At 45.7% G+C, this 11,765-nt stretch overlaps 1 protein-coding gene across 1 annotated transcript; it reads left to right on the forward strand.

The window, feature by feature from the left end:
- The first annotated feature begins 1,006 nt into the window (after positions 1-1,006).
- On the forward strand, positions 1,007-8,854 carry FGF22 (fibroblast growth factor 22). The gene is made up of 3 exons (XM_007436636.3): positions 1,007-1,274; positions 6,362-6,465; positions 7,986-8,854. The coding sequence occupies exons 1-3, from the start codon at positions 1,007-1,009 to the stop codon at positions 8,178-8,180; spliced, it is 567 nt and encodes a 188-aa protein (XP_007436698.1). The 3' UTR covers positions 8,181-8,854.
- Positions 8,855-11,765: the final 2,911 nt, after the last annotated feature.

Consider the following 11,765-nt stretch of genomic DNA (forward strand, 5'->3'; position numbering starts at 1 on the left):
TTTTGCGTGTTGTATGGACCAGATGACTTGCAAAAGTTAGCAGAGAAATTAATGGTGGTGGAAAAGAGATGAGCCTCCATATCTGGAGGCAGTCTACCTCTGAATGGCAAATGCTGGCCAACAAACAACAAAGGAGGCTGTTGCCTGTGAGCCCTCCAAAGGCAACTGGCTAACCCTTATTTGAAAAAAAAAAAAAAATGCTGGCGCAAAGAGATCCACTATGGTCTGTTCCAGGAGGCTCTTCTGACATTCAGATCGTCCATATTCTGCTTGTCGTATAATGTTTTTTAAACCAATTCTCTTGCAAGTATTCCTTAGCCCTTTTTTTAGAGAATCTCTCCATCAGAAAGCAGTGGGGAGAACTTCGATGCCCGGCAGTTAGTTGAAATTCTAGTCACTGCATCTGTCCATTCACATTCATTCTGGCCTATGAGCTAAGATTCCAAAAGAGACTTATGAATGGAAGATACTTTGCCCCGCCTTTGGGATTTCGCTATTGGATGGAGGTAGATTCAGCCAATCCCCCTTCTGGGCAGGAGGAGGAAACAAACATAGGTGTGCATTTTTCTTCTCATGTCAATACCAAAACCTTCACGCCTCTCTCTGGCACAGCCGGTTCAGCTGTCAGGATCCTCTTAGCATTTCCCTGGAGCCCCTAGACCGATCTCAGCTGAAAAGCGGGGCTAAATCCGCAACCTGAGGATCGGAGAGGGCTGAGCTAGTGGCTAAACCTCAAGCAAATCCCTGAACGTTTGATGCCGCTGCTGTCTTCACCTGCTGAGAACTCTGACCCAGACGCCTGGTGAGCTTTTCCACACCGTCTCCTGCCTATTTTGGTAAAGACTTTCCACCACGGCCCCACCAGAAGACGCTCCTTGTGGTGACGGCCCTGAGATCCGTGGATTTATTCTGAGCGCCTTGCCACAGTCGACACCGTGAAGCCACATGGTTGTCTTTGCCCCTCTGGAAGCCAAACAGATTCTTCTGGCGCAAGGCCTAGCGGGCCATGGGTTGGTGGAACCCACTAGCCAGCTACACTTTTGGTCTCTCCTTGATGACCCTCCTGTTGGCCACATCTGCCAGGGAACCCAGAGACTCAGTTCAGCAGCCAGACATTGCGTGTCCCTGGCCAGATGTTCGCCGGCATGCACGGAGCTACCACCACCTGGAAGGTGATGTGCGCTGGCGGCGCCTCTACTCCTCCAATCATTTCTTCCTACGCATTGGCGGTGATGGCAAAGTCGAAGGGACACGTCGGAAGGAGAGCCTGAACAGTAAGTTGTAGTCAGCCTTCCCCCACTTGGTGCCCAACGGGTGTGTTGGACTACAGCTCCCATCACCCCCAGCCAAAGGTATTTGATGCTGGGAAGTGACTGGGTACCTTACCAGGAACTCCCATCTCCTATTGTTATTCAAACAAAATCATCTAGTTCTCCTTGAGCATTAGACACATAGGAGTAAACCTGTTAACATGATTTTATTCCATCAATGAAACGTTCGTTGGGAAGCTTGGTGCAGAGTCAATTTCAGTGGTTCAGGAAGTTGCAAAAGAGATGAAACCTGGAAAGTCTCAGATTTTTAGAGGCTAATTGTGACTGATTACTCATCAGTGAATAAATACAGTCTGCATGACCTCAATTGTCCTCTTGTCATTGTCACAGCTTTTCATGTTTTAAAACCAAAACAGTAACTATGGCTCTATTATTCTAACTGGTTTTCTTTGTACGCTGCAGAGGGTTGGGCTGCATGATCCTTGTGGCCCTTCCAACACCACAATTCTATGGTTTTGGGATTCTATTCTGACCAGGTTCTGATTCTAAACTAAGTCTGAGTAAGTTGCTGGTTCAGTCTAGCTCCTGATCCCACTTCAAAACTCTTTTCCTTTAGCGGCATAGTTCATGGATCGTCTCTGTGTACAAGTGACATCCCAGCCAGTCCACATTATTCTTGGCTCCTGTGGGCAATAACAACCTTGGGCTGTGCTTCACCCTTTGGGAGAAGAGCATGCTTTGTCTCCTATGCTGCTTTTCAGCCAGCTGCTCCTACCAGCTGGAAATGCACAAGAAGGAAGGCGGCATACATTTCAGCATGAAATTATGTATCTTTATGGATTGTAAACCCCTTGCAGCAAGGATCTAACCAGATATTCTTTCAGAACTGCTTTGGATATTGGGTTCTTCCAGACTGGAGTGTAACACCATCAGACAAGCAAGATGTCCCCCCCCCCACACACACACACAATTGCACCAGACTCCAATTTCCCCCTATTTCACATGCATACTGTTGGGCAAAACATGAAGAAGCTGGCACAATTGCACATATTTAGTGATGGCATTATCGGAGTCCTGTGTGGAGGGGTATCATCTCACTGTCTTGATGGATCCAGAAGGGCTCATTGCTAGCCAAAGCGCTACCCAACTCTCAACAACTCTGGGCAGCTCACAACAGTGGCTTCTTGAATGTTCTTGTTTATTATATTTGCACAAGCGGAGGAGCAGGGAACTGTCAAAGATCGAGAGGCCTTGCTCATGGTCACTATGCCTTGGCCACTTCCCGTTTGGATTATCACAACGTGCTCTGTGTGGAACTGCCCTTGAAGACCACCTGGAAGTTACAACTGATCCAGAATGCAGTGGTGTGTGCAGCATTGGGTACCTGTAGGTTCACCCACGTGGGTCCCCTGTTGCACAAGCTGCACTGGTTCCCAGTTGCTTTCCAGGTGCAATTAATGGTGTTGGTTATCACCTTTAGAGCCCTAACATGGCACAGGGCCAGGTTACTTGCAGGACCACCTCTCCCTGAGGGTATCTTCCTGTCCCACTAGATCAGATAGGATGGGCACGCTCCATGAAACATTGCCATCTACTGGGACCTAGGAAGCGTGTCTTTCCATGGCTGCCCCCACCTGATGGAATACACTCCCCCCAACAATCCGGCAGGCCCCCACCCTCCCAGCCTTCCAGGAAGCCATTAAAACCTGGCTCTTTACTCAGGCACTGGGGGAGACAATGGTACCTGCAGAGAGTTGTTGGGGCACTCTGGGAGATGATCAAGGCACTGGGTTTTTAGGTTTTATATGTTTTTCTGGTTTTTATAGTTTTATTGCTCTGGGTGGCTCACAGCAATAAAACTATAAAAGATGGGTAGCCATACAAATCTTTTAAAATAAATATAAAGACACTGTTAGATGGCAATGAAATTTTAAAAACAATGTGAGACCCTTCATTTCATCTCTGATTCTTAAGGTTTAAATGTAATGCAATGCTTATAGACATTAATTATTGAGGCGGGCAAGAGTCTCTATTCAGACCCAAATGGATCAAATTAATTTTTCAGTGTCAGTATATTTTATTTGAAAAATCTTTTCAAAATTGTTTCCTCAGTTTAAGATCCTTCCTCTGAAGTTCTCTTTGCTCAGAAACAGTCTGCTTAAAATCAGCAGCAGAGATTTTGTAAGGCAGTGTTTCTCAACCTTAGCAACTTTAAGAAGACTGGACTACAACTCCCAGAATTCCCCAGCCAGAATTCTGGGGAATTCTGGGAGTTGAAGTCTAGACATCTTAAAGTTGCCAAGGTTGAGAAACATTGTTGTAAGGTATAGTCTTTCACTGGTTTCTTAATAGAATTATTTTTTTCAGTGATAGAAGTATTAAATAGAAAAAGAAAAAATCGCATCTGATTTTAATGGAAGTTTATTTCTTGTCCTTGCTTTGGGGGAAGGCTCCAAGGAGAGAACCAGAAGCCTGTTAAGCCTCTCAGCCCCCCCCCCAAAAAAATCTTTAGCAAAATTTATTTCCTCGTACAGTATTTCCTTCTTAGTGAAATCTGCCTGTTATTTAGGAATTTTAGGAAAAACTCATCTTGAGATTCCTGAGAGGAAAAGCCAAAGATGAGAACTGAGGATTGGTTTTTGAAACTGATGAAGCTAATAAAAGTCAAATTATAAGCTTGTGCTTGAAGAGTGATCAGGAGGAGGACAAGGAAGGAAGGGGCAGGCAGTCCAAGTTGTGAATTTGTGTGTCTACCGTGATCACGCTTGAGCTTTGGGCAAAGTGTCTGCTTGCTGCTGGGACATAATTCAGGGCCTTCCAGGAGTGTTTTGGGCACTCCTGGAAGGCCCTGGATATTTGAAAGCCACTTGGACAAAACCTCCGATTTTGAAGCCATATCAAGACAGGAGATTTGAAAGAAAAACAAATACAGAAATTGCTGGTTCTAGAGAAGCAAAAGGAGATCGTGTTTAAACTAACTATATACTTGGCAGACGTCAAGGGCCAGCCGAAAAATGGCACAGAAGCATGGAACCTTTGGTCAGTCCATGGCCGAGTTTTCACAATATGCAAAACTGTAAACCTAGGTTAAAAAAACCACAGCTTAGTTTCATTCCACATTATGCTTAACCAGGTTATTTAAACTAAGTTCTGGACTTGTAGAACACATTGAATAGATTGTGTGAATGTATTTATGTATTTACTTGGCCTAGTTAAGGGTGTTGTATGAACAGAGCCTTAACACACTATCCCCAAACAGTTAAATCATATTTTGGCATATTGTGGTGGCCTGGTTTACTTCACATGAAGGTCCCCCCAATACTTGCGCTACAAAGTACCCAACCAGTGCTTTTCTGTTTGTAGGGGAGTCCAGCTTTTCGACATCTGTCAGGCTTTACCCAACAAGCAGGATTGGAACCAACAGTTACTAAGAGCTTCAATCTTCAAAGCCTCTGGTCTCTCTCCTTCCTGCCCTACCTAATGTTTGGCCCCTCTTTCCATCTATCCCTTGTTTTGGCAATGATTAGATTAGATTTGCAGCCATGCTATTTTTCACTGACTCTGTGAGAACCAACCTACAGCATCCAAGACTGTGCAACCCACAGGACTTACAATTAGCAGAAGAGCTTTTTAATTTCAGACTTGGGAATTGCTCTCAGCTGACTTGTTTCTTCGCCCTGAAATCTCTGGGGATTCCTAGGGGCAACTTGAAACCATCTGGGAAAACGTAATCCAAATGTCTGCAGTCTTTGCCCATGTTCCAACTTAAAACTGTTAACAGAATGCGAACTCTCTGCCTTGAATGTGCCCTTTTTTGGGTTCTTCTCCCCACTCCATGTTTTCATGCCCCTTTAGTGGAAAACCCCAAAGGTTGCACATTGTGCTGAGAACTTGAATTGGCCCAGTTAAAAGAGGACCTCTGTCTGAGGCATGACTCACTGACCACATGTGGCCCTTGGCACAAATTCACATGATCTGGAAGCCCTGCTATTATCCGTGTGACTGATGCTGGGGATAACTGGGAAGCTATTGTCTAATGCACTTCCTTTTTCCAACCCCAAATTTTCTAGGCTGCAAGAAAAAGTTTCCATTCGGAACTCCTCAGCTAAACGAGCCTCATCACCTGGTTCATGCACTGTGCTAAGCCATGGTTTGCTTAACCATGATTGAATAAACCACCATTGGCTGAATTCACACAATGCACTAAGCACAACGGGCCTCTCAGCCACTTTGCTGAAACCAGGCTGGATGAGGGTCTACACAAGTAGGAAGAAGTGTACCAGTAGAAGAGAACAGGGTTGAACTGTGGAGTCCTTGGACCCCCAAGGACTCCACAGGAAGACGTGTGCAAGTTTTTGAGCTTGCAGTCCTAGGGAACAAAAATTGGGGGTGCAATTGAGGGTGGGGATGGGACTGATCGTGCAGTCAGAGTCAGTCCTTATTCATCAAGCTTTTCCAGACAAGGAATGGACTAAGACAGAAAAGAGGGAGGAGAAGACAGAGGTGGGATGTATTCGAAATGTATTAGGGATACATCTTTTAGTTAACCACATGCGAGAGAGAAAAAGAGGTTTGTCCAGCCTTCTATTATTGACAAATTGAACTGTGCCTCAGAAGTCTTGTTCGGGGATTTAAGTGTACCCTACAAGCATGTCATGTCTTTTGAATCAAGGACCTTATTTGAACCTTGAAAAATATGTTACAGCGGGGGTGAGGCAAGGCTAAAGTGGATAAGTCAAAGCAGAAAAGGGGCACATCCTGAGTAAAACTGTATGCTTCTTAAATCCCATCATCTTTTTTTAATAGGTTGATCTCTGGGCATTTATTTTTTCCAACTGCAAAACTGCTACGTTGAATTTTAACTTCCTGACTGCAAACTGGCAGCAGTTAAAGAAGCACAGAAGCTTCAGAGGGTGGGTGGCAATACATTTGAGTGTGCACATACACACATGCACGCATACGGAGTTTGCTTATTAGAAGCAACTGCTGGTTGTTTCAGCCACACAGCTTTACTGCCAGTAGCCTGGGTCTTGCAGAAGTCCTATTGATTTGGGTTAATAGATCCATGCCCTCTCTCCTGTTTCTTCTAGGCATCGTGGAGATCCGTTCTGTGCAGGTAGGCACCGTGGCCATTCGATCCATCCACAGTGGTTTCTACCTGGCAATGAACCGAAGAGGGAAAGTCTATGGAACGGTAAATGGAACTGCGTGCCTTTTGGGGAGAAGGGGAATTACCACTGGGCCTCCTCTTACTTACCCTAAAGCAGCTTTTCCCACCATCATCATCATTGTTGCTGCTGCTGCTTGACTCCCAGCGACTCTGGGGGGTATCCTGTTCACCTTTTCAATGACTCCCACCACATCAAGTGGAGCCACCTCTCTGCCCCCAAACTGGTGCCTTCTATATATTAGAACAATAACTCCGATTAGCCCCTGTTAGTTGCTGGGAATTTGGGAAGTTGAACTCCTGGCCCATCCAAAAGGCACTGAGTTGGGGAAGGCTGCCTTGGATTCAGCAGAACCCAGTGGGGTGAGCAGAAACCATGGGACTTGTCTTTTCTGTAGGCTAAACATACCCGGATCCTTTAACCATGTCTCAGGGGGTTTGGTTCCTAGACCCATCGCCATCTTGGTAACCCTCCTCTGAATTTGCTCTAATTTGTCTCTGTCCTTTTCACACGGTGGTGCCCAGAACTGGAGATGATACTCCAAATAAGGGTCTGACTAGGGCAATGTAGAATGGCAGAGAAGATTTCTTAACTATCTGTGTCCTCCTTGAATTTGGTCTCCTCTGTGTGGATAAGACATTTCCTCTGCTCCATTGTCTCTGTTTTCCTTTGCCAGTGTTCCATTTTTCATTTCATTCTGCCTGAACCAGACAAAAATTCTAGCAAATTACAGAACTGGAGTATGCATCGTTTGCTCCAGCTTTCAGCTCTGGCAGCAATTTCCTCTTCTCAGTTAACCATGGGCAGTGGGATAAAACCCCGCAAGGAAGGTGAGGCTCCATGCAAAATGGCACCAAAGTGAATTATGGGCAACTTCATTGAGGTGTGCGTGGATTGTTCCACTTCGGTAGTACGCAATGTACAAAGAATCTGGCTGATATAATGAGAGATGATGAGAGCCAGGGTGGTCCAGTGGGGAAAGTGCTGGACTAGGAGTGGGGAGAACCAAGTTCAAGGCCCCCTTCAGCCACAGAAGCTCCCTGGGGGACTTTGGGCCAGTCCCTCCCTCTCAGCCCAAAAGGCAAGGTGTCCAGTGGTGAAAGTGTTGGACTAGGAACTGGGAGACCCGGGTTCAAGTCTCTCCTTAAGCCCCAAAGGCAACTGGGTGACCTTGGGTCAGTCATTCCCTCTCAGCCCTAAATTAGTGCCAGGCTTTGCAACCAGCCAGCTGCAAAACAACCCCCTTGTTGTATCAGGCGTTGATATGCTTTGCAATGAAAACTAGGTGAGTTCAGTGCAAAAGAAGTGGATCAGCAACTAAGTGGGGCAAATGCTAAGGAAAACACTCTCGTTCAGGCTGCCCTTCCTCACAGGGTTGCTATGGCAGAGATAAAATGGAGGTGATCCCCACAGAAGCTGCCTTGAGCCCAAAGGCGAGATAGAAATCTAATAAGCCAGATTTTCGGTTCCGCCTCTCATTCACAAGCCGTGTCAGTGAAATTTCTCCTTGTTTCTGTCTCTCTCCACCCCTACTGATCCATCATAGAAAGCCTACAGTCCCAACTGCAAGTTCAAGGAACGTATTGAAGAGAACGGCTACAATACCTACGCCTCCTTCCATTGGCACCACGAAGGGCAGCCCATGTTCCTCTCCCTCAACAGCAAGGGATTGCCGCGACGGGGGACCAAGACCCGGTGGCACCACCTTTCCACCCATTTCCTGCCAATGCTCGTCTCCTAATGGAGGAACGTGTTCCATCCTGGACTACTTGATCACCCATGCACTACTATATGATGTATTTAAGACTTTGGGGGGGGGGGTGTATTTATTTTTTGTAAAAAAAAAAGAAACGAAAATGAAGGAAAAGCAGTTTGGAATTCAACAGAATAAAGACAATCTAGGAAAGGCAAAAGATGCCTTCTCTTCCATCTGGGTTTTTACCTCCCTGCCTCCTTGAATTTCCTATGAGCATCTTGAGGGCCTACAAAGATTGGCTGGCAATAGAGCTTCCTTTTTCCTGGAGATGCCCCCCTATCCCAGCATGACTGTCTTTCAACTGTCTCCAGACTGATGCCCACTAGGTGTAGAGAATCAGAAGGCTCAAATCTCCCCGCCTGCTTCGTTCAGCAAGCCAAACGTTGGCAACCTTGGCAGCCGGGAACCATGGATGCAGAATGAGTGGGGATGCATTGCATCTGTGGGCAGGGATGGGGTTTCCTGGTTTTGGTGGATCTGGGTTAAGCAGATGGGAGGTAGGGTATCTATCATCTGTCTGTCTGTTTATCATCTATCTATCTATCTCTATCGATATCTATCTATCTATCTACCTACCTACCTACCTACCATCTGTCTATCATCTCTATCTAATCCTCTTTTAGGGCTTGCATTACTCTAGTTCAGTGTTTCTCAAACTTGCCAACTTTAAGACATGTGGACTTCAACTCCCAGAATTCCCCAGCCAGCTGACTGGGGAATGCTGGGAGTTGAAGTCCACATGTCTTAAAGTTGGCAAGTTTGAGAAACACTGTTCTAAGTTGGCTTTTTCATCTTCAAAACAGCAGGAAACACCACCATCCATTTTGGGCAACCATGGTTGCAGGGGTTATGCCAAAAAGCATCAAGCGATAGAAAAAGTAATGGAAGAGAGGAGAGGGCTCCCTTTTGGCTTACCTTCCAGCCTTCCAAAGTAAGCCACTGGGCCTAGAATGTCAGGAAGGTGCCCCCATCCCCTTCCTTTGGATACAGTCTCCAAGACCACAAGATATTTAATTGCCTGGAAAGGACAAGGCCTTTCTATTCACCTCCCATTAGGCTCAGCTAGAAAAATCACCCCAACTTTTTTCAGATTTTCACAGGAGTCTGTGAAGGGGTGCTGTTCCTTTAATCCTTAAAGCATCACCACCACCTTTTTCAGGCCTGCAGAAAGTAGAGCTACTTTAATGGACAGGAGAGAGATGCTGTTTTTCTGTGGGGTCGAGAGCACTTCTTCCAAATAATTTTAGAAGGGGGCAATCTCATATTACATTACATGCCATGTCTTCTTCCATTCCACTCCCTCACAACAACTCTGGGAGGCAGATTGAGCTGAGAGATGATGATCGGACAAAGTTCTCATTGAAATTTCCTGGTTGAGTGTGGACTTGAGTCTGGGATCAGTTCTAGTCCAACATCTTAACCCAGTGTTTCCCAACCTTGGCAACTTTAAGGCATGTGGACTTCAACTCCCAGAATTCCCAGTCCACATGCCTTAAAGTTGCCAAGGTTGGGAAACACTGCCTTAACCTATACTACATTAGGTCTTCTGCCTGAGATCCAGGAGAGATCCTGGCCATCATGTGTGCGTTCTTTCTCACGCATGGATACACGGAGGAAGCAAATGCAACATCAGACATTTTGCAAGGCCAGCACCAGTAGAAACGGAAAGACGCACAGCCACTAACGCTCCCATCCTCCCAGAGTTTCTACAGCTTAAGGCTGCAGTTCTGTACGTATTTCTCCATATCGTGAATTCAGTGAGATGTACTTCTGAGCAGACAAAAATAGACACCCGCATACAGTTTTCATGGTAACAGCATGCAAGCGGTTAGCATTGCCTTTCAGACGGTTTTTTCGACTTCCCAAAATAGGGATGTTCCTCAGAGCTTCCAAGAGGGTCAGGAGGCATGAGTGTGTTGAACTCCAAGCTGCAGCCCACAATTATATAGCACTGCAGGTATGGTGATGGGCTTTGACCTGAAGGAAGTATATTATTAGGAACCATTTCCCCCCACCCCAAGAAGCTTTAACCTAAAGAACAATTGTAATTGAGCCTTTGAAGTCTGTAGAGGGCAGACCAAGATAAAAACTAACCCACACAAAATACATATTTTTAAGAATGTGTAAGGGGTGGACATGTGGCCCAACAGGGGCATTATTTCTTTTGCGGGTGCAAAAGATAGAGATCAGTGTTTCTCAAACTTGGCAAGTTTAAGACGTGTGGACTTCAGCTCCCAGAAGTCCCCAGCCAGCCATGCTGGCTGGGGAATTCTGGAAGCTGAAGTCCACACGTCTTAAACTTGCCAAGTTTGAGAAACACTGATCTATAGATACAGACAACTGCACATACCACTTGCAATTCCCACTGAACTCTGATCAGCTTACATCATTTCATAAAAATATATGCCGCCATCTTGAATTGGAAGAGGATGAGATTGTATATCAACCTACCCCCATCTGTTTCCCCTCGAGATGTGTGGACTTCAACCTCCAGAATGCTCATCAGTGGTCTTGGATGTGGAATTCTGAGTCGCAAACCCAACATTCAGAGGGTTAGAACATCTGTCTTTGGATTTAAAACACAATGAAAGGAAGAAGCAAGGGGGGACTTTGGGTGGGGGATAAAGACGAACAATGCACATCTGACTTCTTGAGATTGCTAACAATGGTTGGGAACAAGGCAAACCTGAAAATGGATCTCATTTAAAAGGCATCACATCACGTTAATTTCAGTCAACATGACAACTTTCAGTATATTGCATCACCTCCCACCTCCGTCACATTAAACAATCCCAGTTTCATTGGAACTTTTTAAAGGGCTCTGTAGCTTCTAGATGTGTTTTTCAGAGGGCCTCAGATGAGGGCCTTTTGTTACAAAGGTTGTGAGGACCATGCCCTTGAAGAAGCAGCCTTCTGAACATGTTTTGGGAATGTCTGGAAAGAGATTTATGCAGCAGATCCCTAAGTGGGTCATGCAGATTCAAAGCGCTTATTAAATTGGGGAAATGAATCACTGGGTCATCTGTTCCTGACCTCTTTTGCACTGTGGGTGTACAAATTGCTGCTGCCCACACACACAAACTGCTTCCCCATTACGTTTTTCTTAAGTGCTTATTGGGGCTTGTTTCTTTAGAAGTTTTCCCCCTTAAGGCACATCCTGTTTACAGCTCCCAGGTGCTGCCCAGCCCGACTAGAATACTTAAAACTGTTCCTCGTTGACTTCAAAACAACCGACCAGCCAGGAGAGACACCCGTTACATGAAGAGGACACCTTGGGGTTGGGCATTGCAAAGCAAAGGGCACATCAGCTCTGCAGGATTGAAAAACTGGAGGATGGACTGTCTGAAAGATTCTATCTTTGTTTTGCAAAACTCAAGATCCTGGCTCAGGGTACAAAAAGAGACTAGGAAAGACATCCCCAACTGGAAGTGTTGAAATCCAACTTCTCCAATCCCAACCCAGCATGGCTATGCTAGCTGAGTAGGACAATTGGTTGGAGAAGGCTGGTGAAATCCAGCAAATAGGCAGTTGAAAAAATGATTCTGGGAGACTGTGAGAAAAGCCCTACTG

This window comes from Python bivittatus, unplaced genomic scaffold (assembly GCF_059951505.1).
Source record: "Python bivittatus isolate LINGU-HERP-01145 unplaced genomic scaffold, Pbiv_v1 ctg000580_np1212, whole genome shotgun sequence".
In the NCBI taxonomy this organism is placed as follows: domain Eukaryota; kingdom Metazoa; phylum Chordata; class Lepidosauria; order Squamata; family Pythonidae; genus Python; species Python bivittatus.